This window comes from Euleptes europaea, chromosome 2 (genome assembly GCF_029931775.1).
Source record: "Euleptes europaea isolate rEulEur1 chromosome 2, rEulEur1.hap1, whole genome shotgun sequence".
Classification (NCBI taxonomy): domain Eukaryota; kingdom Metazoa; phylum Chordata; class Lepidosauria; order Squamata; family Sphaerodactylidae; genus Euleptes; species Euleptes europaea.
The window spans coordinates 1382063-1403770 of NC_079313.1; the positions used below are offsets into that span (position 1 = coordinate 1382063).

Sequence of the window (21708 nt, forward strand, 5' to 3'; positions counted from 1 at the left end):
CTTCCCCAGTCAGCTTCCCTTTACCCCCAGCAAGCCAGGTCCTCATTTTACCGGAGTGGAGTGCTATGCCACAGCAGCTTATGGAACTCAGTGACACAAGTCACAGCGGTTGTGATCAACGTAGATCCTTTTCTTTTTAAAAAGAAGACCGGGCAAATTCATAGATAAGTCTTCCCAATGGCCATTGTTGGAAACAGAGTGCTGGGTGCGATGGCCTCAGGCTTGCCAATCTCCAGGTGGGGGCTGGAGACCTCCCGGAATTATGGTAGATCTCCAAGCAGAGGTGAGTTCCCATGGAGAAAATGGCTCCTTTGGAGGGTGGGTTCTATGGCATCACACCCCTGCTGAGGTCCCTCCCCCGCCTCAAACCCTCAGGGAGCTGCTGAAAAGCGGACTCCGAGTGTACTGAATGGTGCGATCAAAATCAGTAATGAGGACAGCAAAGATCCCTGCCTTTGGTATAGTCACAAATGAACACATGAAGCTGCCTTGTGTCGAATCAGTCCCCCCTTGGTCCACCAAAGTCAGTACTGTCTACTCAGACCGGCACCAACTCTCCAGGGTCTTTCATATCACCTACTTGCCTCTGAACAAGCACCTGCTGTTGCCTCTAGTCCCTTTATCTGGAGATGCCGGGGACTGAACCTGGGACTTCCTGCATGTTGAACAGAGGCTCTACCACTGAGCCACAGCCCCTCCCCAACACCTGAAGCTGCCTTATACTGAATCAGACCCCCCTTGGTCCATCAACGTTTGTATTGTCTACTCAGGCAGGTCTTTCACATCACCTACTTGCCTTGTCCCTTTAAGTGGAGATGCCGGGGATTGAACCTGGGACCTTCCGCATGCCGAAGAGATGCTCTACCACCGAGCCATGGCCCCTCCCCAGCATGTGGTGGGGGTGATGTCACTCCAGGGTGTCCAAACTCCCCCTTCCCCACCCTGCCATCCCTGAGGTGTCCCTCCTTCCCCCGGCCCTGCTCTCACCTGGTCATTCTCTGAGAAGGTGTAGAGAAGCGAGCCAAAGACAGCCGGGTACACCATGGCTGACGTGTAGAAGCCCAGCCAGGCAAAGTACATGGCAATCTTCACGCCAAAGTACTCGCAGATTTCATCTAGAGGGGGGCAAGAGAAGAAGGGGGCAACTTCAGCAGGGCAAGACGGCTCGAGACAGAGTCCCCCTCCAGGGCTGGCAGATCCTGGACTGGGAAAAACTAGAATCCTAGAACCATAGAGTTGGATGGGACCACCAGGGTCATCTAGTCCAGCCCCCTGCACAAGGCAGGAAATTCACAACCACCTCTAACCCCCACACCGCCAGCGACCCCTATTCCATGCCCAGAAGATGGCAGAAAAACCCTCCAGGATCCCTGGCTAATCTGGCCTGGAGGAAAATTGCTTCCTGACCCCAAAGTGGCGATCGGCACTACCCTGGGCATGCAAGAAAGGGCCCCGAGAGCCAAACACTGGTGCAACTCCTTCCTGCCCTCCCTCTTGTGATCTGCCTAGGTTTCGTGAGCACAAATGCTCAATTTTTTCAAAAATTCCCATTTTGGATGCACAGTCCCTTTTTATCCTGAACCATGTAATGACATTGGATAGACATTGGATAGAGTGATCTCTGTTAAAAGTGCCGACTGTTTTTGTTATCAGCTTTATAAAAATGGCATAAAAAGGTGCAAACCGGCACCTGGGAAAGAAGCTAGCCACAAAAAAAAGGGCAAAATGAAAAGGTCACAAATCACAGGGGGAAAACCCCCAACAACAACCAGAGGGAAGAAAAGAAACAAAAAGAGCATCTCTGGATATGTCTATTCTGGAGGGCGTTGAAAGAGTCCGTATGTGCATTTTAGCACCCTCTATATCAATGACTCGCACCCGGTGCCATTCTCATTCCCTGCCCGCAAAAGAACTCAAATAGTTTCGGAGAGATCCAAACCATTGCTAGCCCTCCGCTTCAATCTGTGCTTGTCAGGAGAGTGGTTTTGGAGGACAAAATACATTTCGCCTCCCTGTAGTGTTTATAATTGGGGGAATCCTTCTCCAACCACATAACGACTATTTTAAAAAATCGCCTTTGAAGCCTATTTTGAGGAGAGGGGTTCTCAATTTGCAGAGGTGGATCCTGTAATTCTCTCCTTATCCTTCAGGGTCATGCCGTTATTATCTTAAAATCAATCACACGCACACCCTAATGCGTTACACGCTGAAACTTTTTTAAATATTTAAAGTAAAGGTAAAGGTCCCCTGTGAAAGCACCGGGTCATTCCTGACCCATGGGGTGACATCACATGCCGACGTTTACCAGGCAGACTTTGTTTACGGGGTGGTTTGCCATTGCCTTCCCCAGTCATCTTCCCTTTACCCCCAGCAAGCAGGGCAGTCTTAACAGCATTATGGGCCCCTGGGCAAACCAGTGTGCTGGGGTCCCTACGACAACCACTCATAGGAATAAAAAGTTTAGTATAGTCTAGACTACTGTGTAGTAGTATTTATTTATGGCAAGTCACTTAACATACACAGATTAGAATAGGGCCCCTATGCTCGTGGGGGCCCTGGGCAAGTGCCCATCGGGCCCATGCGTTAAGATGGCCCTGCCAGCAAGCTAGATACTCATTTGACCGACCTCGGAAGGGTGGAAGGCTGAGTCCACCTCGAGCCGGCTACCTGAAACCGACTTCTGTCAGGATCGAACTCAGGTCGTGAGCAGAGCTTGAACTGCAGTACTGCAGCTTAACCCTCTGCGCCACGGGGCCATGGAAAAATACCTGCCTGCTCTCTAACGCCTCTTCCCGTCACTCTTGCTCATTCCCAACATATGATTGGGTTTTTTGCAGGTATGATGAGTTTTAGGATGCACCCCCACCCCACTCTCCCCCCACTGCCCATGAGCTTTGCAAAACAGGGATGGCAAGATATTATGGGTGGAGTGAATGAACGCTGCAGCCCCTCGAATGAGAGCTAAGCAAGAACCTGTTTTGTTTGGCTTTTTATTGTTCCTGTGTGTTATTCAATTTGTTTCCATTGGTTTCAATGGGAAACACGTCTGCTTTTTACGGCTTTGTTTTGCACCTCGCTTGAAGTAAAACCTCAAGCCCTGCTCCCCTCCTTCCTCAAGGGATACTCCCCGCCACGTTTTTTGACACAGGTGTTTGCAAGACAACGAAAGGCCACGCAAATGCCCTGGCCTCTAGAGGCAAAACCGGGGGACATTCTTTTTCCTGTTGTTTTTTCCTGCAAGTTTCAGTTACTCCCAGAAAGGTTTTTTTTAGTTTGCTTTTGCAATCATTCAGAAATGACCGTTCACCTCTCATTTTAAACCTGAAGGTCCTTTACTTGCCAGCAGGAGAGCAGAGTAAAACTGTTGCTCACAGACCCCTCATGGCTAAGGGTTGTGGAACCCAAGAGCACCCATAGATCCCAGAGGTGCAGGTAGACTCCCTCTGATATCAACCCAATGAATCGTCATCATGATTCACTTTACTCTGCTCTGGTTAGACCTCACCTAGAGTACTGTGTTCAGTTTTGGGCACCACAATTTAAGAAGGATGTAGACAAGCTGGAACGGGTCCAGAGGAGGGCAACAGACATGGGGAGGGGTATGGAGACCAAGTCCTATGAGGAAAGGTTGAAGGAGCTGGGTATGCTTAGCCTGCAGAGGAGAAGGCTGAGAGGGGATACGATAACCATCTTCAAGTACTTGAAGGGCTGTCATAGAGAAGAGGGGGCCGAGTTGTTTTCTGTTGCCCAGAAGGTTGGACCAGAACCAGCGGGTTGAAATTAAATCAAAAGAGTTTCCGTCTAGACATTAGGAAGAATTTCCTAACAGTTAGAGCGGTTCCTCGGTGGAACAGGCTTCCTCGGGAGGTGGTTGAGCTCTCCTTCCCGGGAGGTTTTGAAGCAGAGGCTAGATGGCCATCTGTCAGCAATGCTGATTCTATGATGATGAGAGGGAGGGCACCTTGGCCGTCTTCTGGTCACTGGGTGTGTGTGTGTGGTGGGGAGGTAGTCGTGAATTTCCTGCATTGTGCAGGGGGTTGGACTAGATGACCCTGGTGGTCCCTTCCAGCTCTATAGTTCTAGGATGACATGCAATTCAGCCCATCTTCTCATGCCCCCCCCAAGGAAAGCCGGCACATGCCCTAATTGGGGGGTCCATGAAGTGGCTCTCTGGGCCACATCAGGCTTAGGCCAGGACAAACAACTGGGGCATACAGGGCAATCACTCCATGTAGAAGAAGAAGAAGAAGAGTTGACTTTTATATGCAGACTTTCTCTACCACTTAAGGGAGACTCAAACCTGCCTTACAATCTCCTTCCCTTCCCCTCCCCAAAACAGACACCCTGGGAGGTAGGTGGGGCTGAGAGAGCTCTAAGAGAGCTGTGACTAGCTCAAGGTCACCCAGCTGGCTTCGTGCATAGGAGTGGGGAAACCAATCCAGTTCACCAGATTAGCCTCCGCCGCTCACGTGGAGGAGTGGGGAATCGAACCCGGTTCTCCAGATCAGAGTCCACCGCTCCAAACCACCGCTCTTAATCACTACACCACACTGGCTGTATCATGTCACTTGAGAATATCCCTCCCAACGCTGCCTGGCCTGGAAAACTAATCAGATCCTCATTCAAAAGGATAACGTCATCTCTGGCCCCATTCGCCTCTCCTCCACAGTAACAGCCATACCCCGAGTTTGGTTTCCTCACTACTGACAGAAAAGGGGCAAATTTAGGGAATAAAAGAGACTCCCTTGGCCCCCAAACATCTTGAGAAGGCACCCCCCAACATCTTGAATTGGACCCCCACACACACCTTCTTCCACCACCATCATGAGAACACTGACCCTTCAAGGTAGGCCAAGAATGGCTTAACTTCTACCATACTGCTTCCTTCCCCATGCTTTGTCCTCACATCCTCTTTTTCTCCCCCTTGCGCTACGGAGCATGCCCTTCCCTTGGGGCCACATGTCCCTGGCCGCATGTGGCATGGCACACCTTCCTACATTCCCCAAACCCCTCTCCCATGCCAGCCATGCTCTTGATCTCCTGTCCTATCTAAGACACACACACCCCCGGGTTTCTCATCCCGGTTAGAATAGACGCACTCCACCCTCCTTCTACCGGTGGGTTTTCTGTGGACACGCTGCATGTGGAACACATTTTTGGGGCTAAATTCTAAATTAAATTGGGCACCAGGGATTTGTGGCCGAATATCACCACTGCATTTTGGAATCGCCTGGAGTACATTGCTATTCTTGGAATTGCTTCCAATTGCCTTTCAAACTGTCTCTGGTTAGAACTGCTTTTTATTTCTCCATTGATTTCACACTTCCCTTTATGTTCAAACAATTATCATTTAATTTATCTGCTGCCTGGTAAAGATAAGGCTGTTACTCTACCTGTAGTTTATTATCTAATGGCTGCCTTGATGATACACCGAAATTTATAATCCAGTTACGCCTGAATGCTGATATGCATACGGGCACTCTTTTTGTACTGGAACTGGACTTTAACACAGCTGTGCCATTTTCCTCTTCATTCATGCTTTATACTCTTCATCCAGCCGATAAAGATAAAAATGGGTCATGTATCTGTTTCTCTCTCTCTCTTCTGGGAAGGATATGAAACCTGAGCTGTGCCTCTGGACAGATGGACCCACACGACCTCTGGGGCTTGCATGCGAGGACGGGTCTATGAGCAAACACCTGGCCATAGGTCTCCTCGGCCGGTAACGTACCTAGAGGCTGTGGCTCGCAGATGGCTTGTACCCAGGATTTCATCAGTCGGTTGAGGATCCGTTGCTCATGGATGGGGAAGACCTGCTGGAGAATGCCACGTGCGGCTAATTCTGGGACTGCAGAAAGAATCGGGAAAAGGATGAAAGAGCCAAGAGGAGCAGAAGCTCACCCTCCCTGAGGACCATGACCCCTCAAAGGAAAATACACACATGCCCACAGATTCAGGGCCAGGGATACATAGAATCATAGAGTTGGAAGAGGCCACCAAGGTCATCTAGTCCAACCCCCTGCACAATGCAGGAAATTCACAACTACCTTCCCCCCACACCCCCAGTAACCCCTACTCCACGCCCAGGTGGCCAAGATGCCCTCCCCTCTCAGTCTTCTCCTTTCCAGGCTAAACATACCCAGCTCCTTCAACCTTTCCTCATAGGACTTGATCTCCAGACCCCCTCACGATCTTTGTTGCCCCCCTCTGGACACGTTCCAGCTTGTCTACATCCTTCTTAAATTGTGGTGCCCAAAACTGAACACAGTGAGGTCTAACCAGAGCAGAGTAAAGTGATACCATCACTTCATTCAAGAATTGATATGTGTTGGTTTTCAAAGACATTACTAAATAATTTAGAAACCGTAGAAGTTTTACCAAAACTGCTTTCAGATCATAATCCAATTGAACTGACTTGGAAATATGGGAGATCGGGAATTAGGAGATGGAGACTCGACAATAATCTGCTACTGAAAGAAGAGGTTATACATCAGTGCAAAAAAGAATTAAAAGAATTTTTTGAGATATATTGCTCATCGGAAGTTTCGATCAGAACGGTGTGGGATGCTAGCAAAGCTTTTATGAGAGGAAGATTGATTGCTATTAACTCCAAACTCAAAAAACAAAAAAGACAGCGCAGAGAACATTTGATAGAAGAGCTTCAAAAACTAGAAGAACAGTATGTTAAAGTGGGCAAAAGGAGTATCCTGAAAGAAATAAAAAAGGTAAAAACAGAAATCGACATGATGGACACAGAAGAGATGCAAAAGAAAATCCTATTTGCAAAACAGAAGTTTTTTGAACACGCAAATAAACCTGGAAAATACCTAGCTTATTATCTTAGAAAACAAATGGAAAAGAAGACAATAACAGGTGTCAAGATAAGGTACAAAGTCAGTTTTAAAGAAAAAGACATTAAAGAGCAATTTGTAAAATATTTTGAGAATCTATATCAATCTCACCTGGACATAATCAAGATGAAATAGATAGTTATATCAAGGATTCCAAGATAAAAAACATTTGAAAAAGATGATTCTTGGTGGAATCAGAATATTACTATGCAAGAGTTACTACAGCTATTGCAAGTCAGAAAACGGATAAAGCACCCGGACCGGATGGTTTGACAGCACGATACTATAGATGCTTTGAAGAAGAACTAGCTTTACATCTTAAATTGATTCAGAGCATTTATCAGCAACAATCAGCGAGATTGGTTATCAATGGGAAATTATCAGAAAAATTTGAAATCAAGAAAGTGTAATGTTCTACTTCCTTATTGTATTAATATTCAATCACAATAAAACAGTTGGAAGCTGAAGAATCAAAGCAGGTTATTTTATTGGCCAATATAACAAAATGCTGGTGAAAATTGCCTAAAGCGCAGAGCAATTTCCACACACATCAAAGGATTGCAAGCATGGATATAGACTTTGATGATGGGTGGTTACAGAAACGTAATACACACGTAACACTGAACTGTTCAATAAACCTCTTGGACGTATAAGCAATTATTTGCATATCCAATAGAAAATGCTCTTCAAGGCGTTGCCTAATGGTTAATGAGGAGGCACAGCTTCACATTCCAAGATGACATGTCTTGTCTTAAATCAAAGCTCCAGGCTTAATTAAGCAACCTGCCTGTACCAAGAGGGAATGACCTCACCTAGTCAGCTGCCTGCAAACTGCTTGCTGGGTCACTCTGACCCAGGCTCCTCAGCAATGAATGTAGCTTGACCAAAGTACATGTTACCCATAATGCAAAGTGATTCTAGACTTGTACATAAGAATCTATATATGTGTGTGTGTGTTATGCTATGTGAATATGCATATATGTGACAGCATATATGTTTTCTCTATAAACTAAGTTAATTAGGGCACTACAAAAGGCACAAGACAAGGATGCCCACTATGGCCGTTGTTATTTAATGTGGCTTTGGAAGTATTAGCAACCAGAATAAGACAAGATGAGAAAATTGGTGGACTGAAAGTTGATGGAGAGGAATATAAACTAAAATGCTATGCCGATGACATGGTCTTAACATTGGAGAACCCTGCAGAGTCAATAGAACATTTTATGGAGGAAATAGAGAAATATGGTCGAGTATTGGGATAAAGAATAAACAAAAATAAAACCATCACTTCATTTTGTCTGGCTGGTGCCGTACCAATAAATATCTTGCTGGACCAGACCGTTTTCTGTTGCCCCAGAAGGTATGTTTAGCCTGAATAGGAGAAGACTGAGAGGGGATATGACAGCCATCTTCAAGTACTTGAAGGGCTGTCATAGAGAGGAGGGTGCCGAGTTGTTTTCTGTGGCCCCAGAAGGTCGGATCAGAACCAAAGGGTTGAAATTAAATGAAAAGAGTTTCCGTCTAGACATTAGGAAGAATTTCCTAACAGTGAGAGCGGTTCCTCAGTAGAACAGGCTTCCTCGGGAGGTGGTGGGCTCCCCTTCCCTGGAGGTTTTGAAGCAGAGGCTAGATGGCCATCTGTCAGCAATGCTGATTCTATGACCTTAGGCAGATGATGAGAGGGAGGGCAGCTTGGCCATTTTCTGGGCATGGAGTAGGGGGTCACTGAGGGTGTGGGTGTGGGGTGGGGAGGTAGTTGTGAATTTCCTGCATTGTGAGGGGTTGGACTAAATGACCCTGGTGGTCCCTTCCAACTCTATGATTCTAAGGTCGGACCAGAACCAACAGGTTGAAATTAAATCAAAGGAATTTTCGGCTAAACATTAGGAAGAACATTCCTCAGTGGAACAGGCTTCCTTAGGAGGTGGTGGGCTCTCCTTCTTTGGAGGTTTTGAAGCAGAGGCTGGATGGCCATCTGACAGCAATGCTGATTCTGTGAACTTAGGCAGATCATGAGAGGGAGGGTAGGAAGGGGTTGCGTCAGTGCTTGGCTCGTGTCCCTTTCTTACATGCCCAGGGTAATGCTGATGGCCACTTTGGGGTCAGGAAGCAATTTTCCTTCAGGCCAAATTGGCCAGGGATCCTGTAGGGTTCCCTCCTCATCTTCTGGGCATGAAGTAGGGATCATTAGGGGTGGGGGCGGGGGGAGGTAGTTGAGAATTTCCTGCATTGTGCAACGGGTTGGACTAGATGACCCTGGTAGTCTCTTCCAGCTCTATGATTCTCTGGTGTCAGGGTGCATGTCTGAACCCTGCTCCTGTGTACAGAAAAACAGCTAAGCCCTTTTCCTAACAAGCTCACTTTCCTTTGCACAGTGTTATTTTGGGGGTGGGTGTTTCCGGCACATTCAGACATGCGCTCTCTCTCCAGCCTGAAGTGATACAGTCCAGGAAAAGCTTTACCAATCGTCCCCGTTCAACTGGCAGTTACAAACGAGAGGAAGAAGGAAGATGCTCAAGGAAATCTCATTAGCTGGGCTTCGGCTCCCAAGCGTTCCGATTTACATCTGCCTCAGAGGAATTCTGTTTCGTGCTCCAATTTAGAAGATGCCCTTGCAAGAGTGTGTGCAGGGAGTGGGGAGTCAAGAAACTCTCTCCTTGGTTGAGTGGAGATCTGATTATTGGTAATTCCCTGGAACTAAATTTGTGAGAGGCTTTGAGAAGGGCAGGGGTGTGTGTGGGTGGGGAGTCCTTCTGCTGCGGGTTGCTCCTTCGTGCACAGCTGCTGGGTTTCCACGGCTGGCCGTGCCGAAAAGGACACGGGTTTCCCCATGAAAATGTAACAAGGTGAGAGTTTGGGGAGCATGCCTTGAAGCTCCTCAAAGAGGCAGAAGACTTTTGATTTTTCAAAAACACGGAGCACCCTTGCCCTGCTGAATAGTCCATTTCCAAACTGAAATTTGAAAATGGCCAGAATTCAGAAAGTCAACGGCGGATTGTGTCTTCTGGGGGTTGGTGCTGAATGTTTAAATAGTTAAATTAAACTAGTTAAATTGTGGAACTCCCTGCCCCAGGAGGTGGTGATGGCTGCCAACTTGGAAGGCTTGAAGAGGGGAGTGGCCATGTTCATGGAGGAGATGGGTATCCATGGCTACTAGTCAAAATGGATGCTAGTCATGATGCACACCTATTCTCTCCAGGATCAGAGGAGCATGCCTATTGTATTGGGTGCCGAGGAACACAGGCAGGATGCTGCTGCTGCAGTCGTCTTGTTTGTGGGCTTCCTAGAGGCACCTGGTTGGCCCCTGTGTGAACAGATTGCTGGATTTGATGGGCCTGGGTCTGATCCAGCAGGGCTTTTCTTATGTTCTTATGAATAATAGTCATGATGCATACCTATTCTTTCCAGGATCAGAGAAGCATGTCTATTATCTTAGGTGCTTTGGAACACAGGCAGGATAAATGCTGCTGCAGCTGTCTTGTTTGTGGGCTTCCTGGAGGCACCTGGTTGGCCGCTGTGTGAACAGACTACTGGACTTGATGGGCCTGGGTCTGACCCAGCAGGGCCTTTCTTATGGTCCTAATTTTAAAGTTTGTGCAAAGTGTTGGTCCCACTCTATCTGCACATGCATTCCTTGTAGGTTGCCAACTCCAGGTTGGAAAATTCCTGGGGATTTTGGGGGTGGAGCCTGGGGAGGGACCTCAGTGGGATGGCATAAAGTCCCCCGTCCAAAGCTGCCATTTTCTCCAGGGGAACTGATCTCTGTCGTCTGGAGATCAGCTGAAATTCCAGGAAATCTCCCTGCTCCACCTGGAGGTTGGCACCCCCAACCCCCACCTCAGGGTCCCAGCCCTCACTCACTGATTGGCTGCCCCTCCAGGAAGTGGACGTTGTGCAGCATCTCGCCCTGTTTGGCTCGCAGGTTCTCCAACCAATACCTGATGACATTCTGCCGTTCCTGCAGACAGGACAGGAGAAGAGCAGCGGTTAGTGGGGCTGGGATTGCCAGTCCCCCGTCCCGTCTCTGCTGCACTACGGGGCAGCCCCAGAGTAGACCCTGCTCCTAGAGATTGAGGATATCCAGACCACAGCATTCCATCTGACTACAAACAGAAAAAAATACACAACATAGCCAGGAAAAGGGGGCGTGCATTATCCCCAAATGGAGTAGGGGGAAGAGGAAGAGGAAGAAGAAAAGTTGGTTTTTATATGCCAAGAGTAGCAATCTACACATCCAAAGGATAGCATCGGAGCAGTAGAAGAAGGCATGTTCTGTCTTTGGGGAGGGGCTGTGGCTCAGTGGAAGAGCCTCTGCTTGGCATGCCGAAGGTCCCAGGTTCAATCCCCGGCATCTCCTGTTAAAGGGACCAGGCAAGTAGGTGATGGGAAAGACCTCCTCTGCTTGAGACCCTGGAGAGCTGCTGCCGGTCTGTGTAGACCATACTGATTTTGATGGACCGAGGGTCTGATTTAGTAGAAGGCAGCTTCATGCGTTCTCTGCCACTTAAGGGAGAATCAAATCTGCTTACAATCACCTTCCCTTCCCCTCCCCACAACAGAGACCCTATGAGGTGGGTGGGGCTGAGAGAGCTGTGACAAGCCCAAGGTCACCTGGCTGGCTTCATGTGGAGGAAAGAGGAAACCAACCCGGTTCTCCAGATTAGCCTCCGCCGCTCATGTCGGGGAGGAGTGGGGAATCAAACCCGGTTCTCCAGATTAGAGTCCACTGCTCCAAACCACCGCTCTTAACCACCACACCACACTGGCTCCCAGCCAAGCTGCCCCAGTGGCAAGTTCAGGAATTATTCCTCCTCCATGCAGGGCAAAACTGGCAAGTGGAACTCACTGCCACATAAATAGTGATAACCGCATAGCTCAGGCTTTTAAAACGTGCAGACAGACTAGTGGCGGGAGACGGTCCCGTCGCCTGCTGCTGAGAGCTGGACGGAAACTCCAGGTGCCGGGTCAGCCCGGAAAAGTCCTGTTCTGATATTCTGATGTCTCTCTTCAGAAGAACTTATTGACAAATTGATTCTTCTGCCCGGCCCTGGGGAGCAGCCAGCCAGCCCCCCCACCACAAACACTCAGGCACGACACGACAGCTTCCCCTTCCCGCTTCCCTCTCCCGCCCTCCCAACAACCCTGCGAGGTAGGGGAGGCTGAGAAAGGGCGGTCATCCCAAGGTCATCCCATGAGCTTTGTGGCCAAAGAGGTGGTGGTGCTGAATGTTTAAATAGTTAAATTAAACTAGTTAAATGGTGGAACTCCCTGCCCCAGGATGTGGTGATGGCTGCCAACTTGGAAGGCTTCTCGCCTGGCTGCCTGGCCAGAGGGGTGGGGGGGCTCACCTGAGAAGTGAAAAAGTGCAGCTCGTTCTCGATGTTCTCGTAGATGTAGTCCTCCTCGCAAGAGAAGCTGCGGGTGCCGCCCCCAAATTCGGCCTTCACCGGCTTCCGCAGGCCGATCTCGTCCGCCCCTCGTAGCAAACTGCCAAGGAAACGGGCAGGGCAAGAACACTCAGGCACGACACGACAGCTTCCCCTTCCCGCTTCCCTCTCCCGCCCTTCTTGTTCCTCCCGCCCTCCCAACACCCCTGCGAGGTAGGGGAGGCTGAGAAAGGGCGGTCAGCCCAAGGTCATCCCATGAGCTTTGTGGCCAAAGAGGTGGTGCTGCTGAATGTTTAAATTGTTAAATTAAACTAGTTAAATGGTGGGACTCCCTGCCCCAGGATGTGGTGATGGCTGCCAACTTGGAAGGCTTGAAGAGGGGAGTGGACATGTTCATGGAGGAGAGGACTATCCATGGCTACTAGTCAAAACGGATACTAGTCATGATGCATACCTATTCTCTCCAGGATTAGAGGAGCATGCCGAATATATTAGGTACTGGGGAACACCGGCAGGATAAATGCTGCTGCAGCCGTCTTGTGGGGCTTCCTGGAGGCACCTGGTTGGCCACTGTGTGAACAGACTGCTGGACTTGATGGGCCTGGGTCTGATCCAGCAGGGATGTTCTTACGTTCACCCATCCTTTTCTCTCTCTTGGTCCCAGAAAACCATACCGTTTATCTACACACACACACACACACACACCCCTACCCCAGCCACCCCCAGGTGGGACTTGCCTCTCATAGGTAGCCGTGACGAAGAGGGCGTAGACTCGCGTGTGCTTGTGATGTCGGATCTGGATGATGAGCTCGGGGATTCCCAGCCGAATGTGGTTCAGCAACCACAGGAGGGTGTGGTCGTCCGTCGTGTCTGGTGGGAGGCAGTTGAGGGGTGGGGGGTGGAGAGAAGACACAGTGCGGGGACAAGTCAATTAATTAACACAGAATCATAGAGTTGGAAGGGACCACCAGAGTGATCTAGTCCAACCCCCTGCACAATGCAGGAAATTCACAACTACCTCTTCCCATGCCTCCAGTGACCCCAACTCCATGCCCAGAAGATGGCCAAGATGCCCCCCCTCATCATCTGCCTAAGGTCACAGAATCAGCATTGCTGACAGATGGCCATCTAACCTCTTCTTAAAAACCTCCAGGGAAGGAGAGCTCACCACCTCACGAGGAAGCCTCTTCCACTGAGGAACCACTCTGACTGTTAGAAAATTCTTCCTAATGTCTAGACGGAAACTCTTTGGATTTAATTTCAACCCCTTGATTCTGGTCCGACCTTCTGGGGCAACAGAAAACGACTCGGCACCATCCTCTACATGACAGCCCTTCAAGTACTTGAGGGTGGTTCTCATATCCCCTCTCAGTGATATGTTGGGTAAAGTAATTAGGAATACTATTTGCATTAAAAATAACTTAATTATTTTTAATGCAAGTTCTTTAAGAAAGGAAAATGGCCGACACCACCTTCAAAAAGGCATACCCCACCTTCTCCCACCCACAGGAGGAAATCCCTCTCAGAAGACAGGGTCTATACCCATCCCTTCAGCCACAAGAGGACATCTCATCCCCCTCTTTAGTAGGAAGGAATCCCTCTCTTAAGACAGAAAAAAAAATGTGCAAAGCACCAGAGGTTACAAAGCGTTTATCTAATAACTTGTAGCTACTCCAAAGTTTTGCAAAACAGTAATAACAAGAAAGGTTCAAATAAATTACAAAACATGTATTAAAGTACACAAATCATGAGCAAACACAAAAAGCAAAAGTGTTGGTAAAATAACACAAAACCACAAGAGTGACAGGTTTGCTGGCTAGTATCCCGTTTGCTCACTGTTTGTATACTGTAATACATGTTTTGTAATTTATTTGAACCTTTGTTGTTATTACTATTTTGTAAAACTTTCGAGTAGCTACAAGTGATTAGATAAACGCCTTGTAACCTCTGGTGCTTTGCACATTTTTTTCCCTGTCTTCTATCAGAGGTTTCTCCCCCTTCTTTTTTTCTGTATCCCTCTCTTAAGACCAGCTATTTTTCCTTTCCCTACCCCACAGGAGAGAATCCTGCCCCCTAAAATGAGGCATCCCCCCCTTCCTCGCAGGAGGGAAAGCCTCTTCTCAGATGAGTCAAAGGGTCTGTAATGGCAGATGGAGGACCGGATTTAGCAGAAGGCAACTACACATGCTCATTTGACACACCACTATTAGCACATACGCACATGGCCCATACACGTGCCAAGATGATCCCTATGTCTATTTTGCAGTATAGGAGGGTATGTTTAGCCTGAAAAGGAGAAGACTGAGAAAGGGATATGAGAACCATCTTCAAGTATTTGAAGGGCTGTCATAGAGAGGAGGGGTGCCGAGTTGTTTTCTGTTGCCCCAGAAGGTCGGACCAGAACCAACGGGTGGAAATGAAATCAGAAGAGTTTCCGTCTAGACATTAGGAAGAACTTTCTCTAACAGTGAGAGCGGTTCCTCAGTGGAACAGGCTTCCTCAGGAGGTGGGGAGCTCTCCTTCCTTGGAGGTGTTTAAGCAGAGGCTAGATGGCCATCTGTCAGCAATGCCGATTTTATGACCTTAGGCAGATGATGAGAGGGAGGGCATCTTGGGCATCTTCTGGGCATGGAGTAGGGGGTCACTGAGGGTGTGTGTGTGTGTGTGTGTGTGTGTGTGGGGAAAGTAGTTGTGAGTTTCCTGCATTGTGCAGGGGGTTGGTTAGATGACCCCGGTGGTCCCTTCCAACTCTATGATTCTAGGATTACATAAAGCTGTCTCCTATGCAACCACACCCCTGGTCCATCAAAGTCAGTATTGTCTACTCAGACTGGCAGCAGCTCTCCAGGGTCTCAGGTGGAGGCCTTTCACATCACCTCTTAGCTGGGGGGAGGTGGTTGTGAATTTCCTGCATTGTGCAGGGGGCTGGATTAGATGACCCTGGTGGTCCCTCCCAACTCAATGATTCTATGACTTGCACAGCGAAGTACCTCCCTGGAGAATAAACCCTGCGTCCAAATCATTCCGTGCGGAGATAGACATGAATAACCACCACCCCATCCCCAAACACGGTGATTCTGTATCAGCTGCTAAGATCTGCAGGGCATCAGGCGCCGCGTGACGCAATTCCCACGGAGGGCTGTTGGCAACCGGCAGCACCTCTTCCCAGGCAGCACTTACGGGAGGATCCGAAGGTTTTTCTCCTTGGCGCTCCATTACAGCCTGGCACCCTGCCCAGACTGGTATCCCCTTACAAGCAACCAACCTGCAACCCTGAGACGCTGCCAGAAAGGGGGAAAAAACCCGGCCCCCTGCACAACGAGGCTAGCTTGGAGACAGCGGGTTCATCTGGAGAAGTGAGAAAAGCTCGGGGGCCCTGCTGTGGCTAAGGACTCCTGGGCTCTCTTCACAGGCTGATCCCTCTGAAATAGAAACTCCATTCTGAGCGGAGCAGGGGAACTTCAGCAGTTGGAGGAGGAGGAGGAGAAAGAAGAAGAGGAAGAAGAAGAGGATGAAGAAGAAGAGGAAGAGGAGTTGGTTTTTAAATGCCGATTTTCTCTACCACTTAAGGGAGAATCAAACCGGCTTACAATCACCTTCCCTTCCCCTCCCCACAACAGACACCCTGTGAGGTAGGTGGGGCTGAGAGAGCTGTGACTAGCCCAAGGTCACCCGGCTGGCTTCGTGTGGAAGAGTGGGGAAACCAACCTGGTTCACCAGATTAGCCTCCGCTGCTCCAAACCACCGCGCTTAATCACTACATCACGCAGGCTCTCAAACACAGTTAACTATTTTCAGTATAAAGGCACTTATATTTTCAGTATAAATACCCCACTTTAGAAGAGGCATTCCCACTATAACTCTCTCAGGCAGAAGGGAATGCCTCTCCTAACAAGGTTACCGTGGCAGTGCTTCATTTAAAAACAGATAACGTTTCGGAACTCTTATCTTTATTCATGTGTAAATGTATGCTGAGGCGTGCAAGGAATTTCATTAGCATCGATCAACGCTCATGCAATAGATTAACAAAGACGGCGTTCGTCAGGTGAGATCCCAACATATTTTTCCTGCCCGGACTGCTTTAACAGCGGCATGAACAGCAGCCATTTAACCAGCGAAGCCCAGTCCTGGCCTAAAGATGAATTGATGGGGGCAGGCTATGCCAGTTGAATTTCTTCCTGCATTTAAAGGTGCAGTTAATTTGGCAAATTCCAGTCCAAGAGAACTGCAGAACTACAGCTTTCAGGAAGACCTGGAGACCCCCCCCGCCCCAGAATTACAACCGATCTCCAGACTAGAGATCAGTTCCCCTGGAAGAAGTTTCGGAAACCGCGTGGCATCACATCCCTGCTGGGCTTCCTCCCCTCCCCTCTACAGTAATCCCCAGCCCAGAATTGGCACGCCTCCGCCCCAACCCCACGTACCTGGCAGAGTCATGAGCACGTCGCAGTTCTCCGTGGGCACGGTTTTCATCCAGGACTTATGCGACATGACGTAACGCCCGGCCTGCAGCAGCCGCTTCCCGAAGAGCTTGTCTGTAGGGAGGCAAAGAGCACGGTTGAAAGCCAAAGGCAGGAGGGCGGCCAGCTCCCCACACAAATCTGCTCCCGTGTGTATGAGGTGCAGCGTCTTCACCATCTGTGAAAATTGGGCAATCTTATGGCAGAAGGACCTCTCACGATGTGCTAAAGGGGTGGTTACAACGATTCCTAGGACATTTATGCACGGGAGGTTTTGCCTCGGATTTGCTGCTCTCTAGATGCCCATTTCCCCCATCCAAATTCTCAAAACTCAACAATAAGCCTGATGCAGAGTTCTGAGAATCTGGATGGGGAAAATGTGCATCTAGAGAGTGGCAAATCCAAGGCAAAACCTCTCGTGCATAAATGGCCCTACACAAATGTGTAACACTGTCCCTTACTCACACACACACACACACACACACACACACAAACAAACTGTGTCGGACTGACTTGACAGGGCTACAAACCGTGAGGTCCTATTCAGCAACCACTGGCTATGCTTGATCAGTCATAGAATCACAGAATCCTAGAGTTGGAAGGGACCACCAGGGTCATCTAGTCCAACCCCCTAGTCCAGCGTACTATTTCCATCAATGACAAGCCAGAAGCTGGTAGGCAGAAGAAAGACTTCTTCTGTACCTGGAAGTTCCACGGTCAACCACCATGGTTAACAGCCGCTGATGGACCCACTTAAGAATGCAAGCAAATGTCTGTCGCTGGTTGGCAGCACATGGTATTCAGAGGAAGACTGCTCCAGAACATAGAGTTTCCATTTAGCCAGGGGTGAAATGACACTTTGCCCCAGGCAGCTGTGAACAAAAGGCGAGTCTCGAACGGGTGCTCTGGGAACATTCGGTGGCTAAACTTAAAATGGCCTTGATGGGTAGCCCAAAGGTTGCAGAACAAAGGGTCCCTTCCTGCTTTTAGACAGTCAGGTTCATATGCCAAAGGAAGTTGCCAGGAAAATAAGAGACCTGCTTCAGGGGCCTGGAGAGAACAGCAGGGCCCTTCTTATTTACTTATTTGTTTGTTTGTTTGTTATTTCAACTTCTACCCTGCTGTCCCCAGCCAAGGCCAGGCTCAGAGGAATAAAACATCCCCTTAAATAGATAAAACCTTAAAAACAACATTTAAAATAGCCCCATAAAACAATCATACCAAACAGAAATGTCTTAAGTTATCTGGCGCCTCTGAGATGTAACATAAAGCTAAATCTGGCAAGCAGACGGGTAAGATTGTGGCTCAGTGAGGGGCTGTGGCTCCATGGTAGAGCGTCTGCTTGGCATGCAGAAGGTCCCAGGTTCAATCCCCGGCATCTCCAGTTAAAGGGACCGGGCAAGTAGATGATGAGAATAGACCTCAGCCTGAGACCCTGGAGAGCCGCTGCCGGTCTGAGTAGACAATACTGACTTTGATGGACCGAGGGTCTGATTCAGTAGAAGGCAGCTTCAGGTGTTCAAGATCCCAGGCTGGAATATAGCGGGGGGGGGGGGATATAATAGTTGTGGAGGTTAGGGGAGGCCAGCATTTATCTATATGGGAACTGTAGCTGGCCTCAACCGTAGGCCTGGCGGAATAGCTCCGTTTTACAGGCCCTGAGGAACTCTCCAAGGTCCCGCAGGGCCCTGGTCTCACTGGAGAGGCTATTCCGCCAGGCAGGGGCCAGGACAGAGAAGGCTCCGGCCCTGGTCGAGGCTAGCTGGACGCTCCTCAGGCTGGGGACCACCAAAAGGTTGGTATTAGATAAAAGAAGAGTCCTCTGGAATTGCTTTTCTTTTTCTTTCTTTTTTTTAAGACGGTGACTTTCAGCTAGGCAAAGATGGGGAGTGGGCTTCATAGGAGAACACGCCTTGCACACAGGATCAGACCAGAGCACAGGAGCCGAAAAGGAGGAACGCCAACAAGATGGTGGAGAAAGGTAAAGCCACCAGAAATCTGGAAACATCAAGGTTATTCCGCCTACTTCTTACTTCATAGAATCATAGAGTTGGAAGGGACCACCAGGGTCATCTCATCCAACCCCCTGCAAAATGTAGGAAATTCACAACCACCTCTTTCCCCCCCACACCCCCAGTGACCCCTGCTCCACACCCAGAAGATGGCCAAGATGCCCTCCCTCTCATGATCTGCCTAAGGTCATAGAATCAGCATTGCTGACAGATGGCCATCTAGCCTCTGCTCCAAAACCTCCAGGAAAGAAGTGCTCACCCCCTGTTCCACCGAGGAACCGCTCTGACTGTTAGGAAATTCTTCCTAATGTCTAGATGGAAACTCTTTTGATTTAATTTCCACCCGTTGGTTCTAGTCCGACCTTCTGGGGCAACGGAAAACAACTCGGCCCCCTCCTCTCTAGGACAGCCCTTCACCATCATGCGGGTCGGTTTTAGACCCACGGCGAGTTGATGCGGATATTACCCATTGTGTTTCCCTCTGCCATATTCCAGTAGTTAATGGCTGCCTGAATTGAACCCAATGTATGTTTTCCTTGCTACCCTTTCCCTTGTTATCACCAGTCTCTGCACCTATTTATGTTCACGGTTATCAAGATACAAAGAGAAGCTCGGGAGACGTCTGTTTGGGGAGGAGAAGGAGAAGGAGAAGGAGAAGGAGAAGGAGAAGGAGGAGAAGGAGAAGGAGAAGGAGAAGGAGAAGAAGAAGGAGAAGAGTTTCTCTTACCACTTAAGGAAGAATCAAACTGGCTTACAATCACCTTCCCTTCCCCACAACAGACACCTTGTCAGGTCGGTGGGGCTGAGAGAGGTCTAAGAGAGCTGTGACTAGCTGGCTTCGTGGGGAAGAGTGGGGAAAAGAACCCGGTTCACCAGATTAGGGTCCGCCGCTCATGGGGAGGAGTGGGGAATCAAACCCAGCTCTCCGGATCAGAGTCCACCACTCCAAACCACCGCTCTTAACCACTACACCACGCCGGCTCTAAGGGATGAGATTCCCAAGGTTTCTCCTGAAACCTTGGTGGTTTGGCGAAGAAGGGTGACTTTTGAGATGGAGCAGAGTCTCCTCAGAGGCAGAGCTAAAGGGCCAGGAAGAACAGGTTACTAGACATAGATACTCCCAATTCCCAACATGTGGGTGTCCACAAAGACAAGTCCTGTAAGTCCCAGACGGTGAGGAAGGAGAACAGTGAGGACTAGCGGCTTGAAAACTGGGCCAGCTGAGGTAATTCCACATCCCATGAGGTAAAATGAGATGTCTGGGGGGTGGGGGGCTTTTTACTACATGGATATTGGCAGACCTCCACTAATCTGGCCTATTAAAAAATAAAGCTGCTGACTAAGTGGGTCGCCGTCGCCGCATCTTGTGGCAGTGAGTTCCACACGTCCCTGGGACTACTTCCGGAACTTGATTGAGTGGCTGGGCCTCCTCTAGTTTTGGAATGGGTTAGAGTTATGGCCTCTTGACCCGATATCAAGTCCTGGAGGAATGATAAACTCTGTTGAGGGCATGGCGTTCATGCCCGTAGAGTCTCCCAGCATGCGGGCACAGCCAGAAAGCAGTGGGCTGGCACGACGTATGTTTCTTTAATTGAACGTGTGTGTTTGGATAAGGGGTGTAGCCCCAGGGGTGCCAGGCGGCTGCTCTTTTAAATCAAAAGAGTTTCCGTCTAGACATTAGGAAGAATTTTCTAACACTTAGAGCGGTTCCTCAGTGGAACGAGGCTTCCTCGGGAGGTGGTGAGCTCTCCTTTTCTGGAGGTTTATAAGAAGAGGCTAGATGGCCATCTGTCAGCAATGCTGATTCTTTGACCTTAGGCAGATCATGAGAGGGAGGGCATCTTGGCCATCTTCTGGGCATGGAGTAGGGGTCACTGGGGGTGTATGGGGGGGAGGTAGTTGTGAATTTCCTGCATTGTGCAGGGGGTTGGACTAGATGACCCTGGTGGTCCCTTTCAATTTTATGATCCTATGATCCTATGATCCTATGATTCCTTCCTTCCTTCCTTCCTTCCTTCCTTCCTTCCTTCCTCGGGAGGTGGTGAGCTCTCCTTCCCCGGAGGTTTTTAAGCAGAGGCCGGATGGCCATCTGTCAGCAATGCTGATTCTATGACCATAGGCTAGGGTTGCCAACTGCCAGGTAGTAGCAGGAGAACTCCTGCTAATACAACTGATCTCCAGCCGACAGAGATCAGATCACCTGGAGAAAAATGGCCGCTTTGGCAATCGGACTCTATGGCATTGAAGTCCCTCCCCTCCCCAAACCCCGGCCTCCTCAGGCTCCGCCCCAAAAACCTCCCGCTGGTAGTGAAGGGGGACCTGGCAACCCTACCTTAGGCAGATCATGAGAGGGAGGGCACCTTGGCCATCTTCTGGGCATGGAGTAGGGGTCACTGGGGGCGTGGGGGGGAGGTAGTTGTGAATTTCCTGCATTGTGCAGCACTCTAGGATAGGGGTGTCAAACTCATTTGTTACGAGGGCTGGATAGGACATAAAGGCCACTTGGTCAGGCTGGGCCATCCCTCACCAGCCCAGATCAAAAGTGTGTGTGTGTGTGGGGGGGAGGTCTACCTCTGCTAGTTTGCAGGCCAGATAAGAGCTCTCAAGGGGCTGCATCCAGCCCCCCGGCCTTATGTTTGACAACCATGCTCTAGGAATTTCCCCAATCTCTATGGTTTTTGCCACAGAGTTTTGGGGAAATCGTAGAACACTATGCAACACGACATCACTTCTAGTTAGGCAGCCGGAAGTGATGTTGTGGCATTGCGTCATGCCATTTTACCATTGGGGAGGGGCCATGGCTCAGTGGTACAGCCTCTGCTTGGCATGCAGAAGGTCCCAGGTTCAATCCCCAGCATCTCCAGTTAAAGGGACCAGGCAAGTAGGTGATGTGAAAGACCCCTGCCTGAGACCCTGGAGAGCCACTGCCGGTCTGAGTAGACAATACTAACTTTGATGGACCAAGGGTCTGATTCAGTAGAAAGCAGCTTCATGTGTA

General features: G+C 49.3%; 1 protein-coding gene across 1 annotated transcript in view; it reads right to left on the reverse strand.

Moving 5' to 3' along the window:
- Nucleotides 1–21708, reverse strand: part of ANO8 (anoctamin 8) — a 50749-nt gene that overhangs the window by 16447 nt on the left and 12594 nt on the right. The window contains exons 4-9 of the mRNA XM_056867594.1: nt 16663–16876; nt 12976–13108; nt 12200–12338; nt 10713–10809; nt 5732–5848; nt 988–1115 (exon numbers count right to left, since the gene is read on the reverse strand). Of these exons, the coding sequence (XP_056723572.1) occupies nt 988–1115; nt 5732–5848; nt 10713–10809; nt 12200–12338; nt 12976–13108; nt 16663–16876 (828 nt within the window). The remainder of the gene's footprint in view (nt 1–987; nt 1116–5731; nt 5849–10712; nt 10810–12199; nt 12339–12975; nt 13109–16662; nt 16877–21708) is intronic.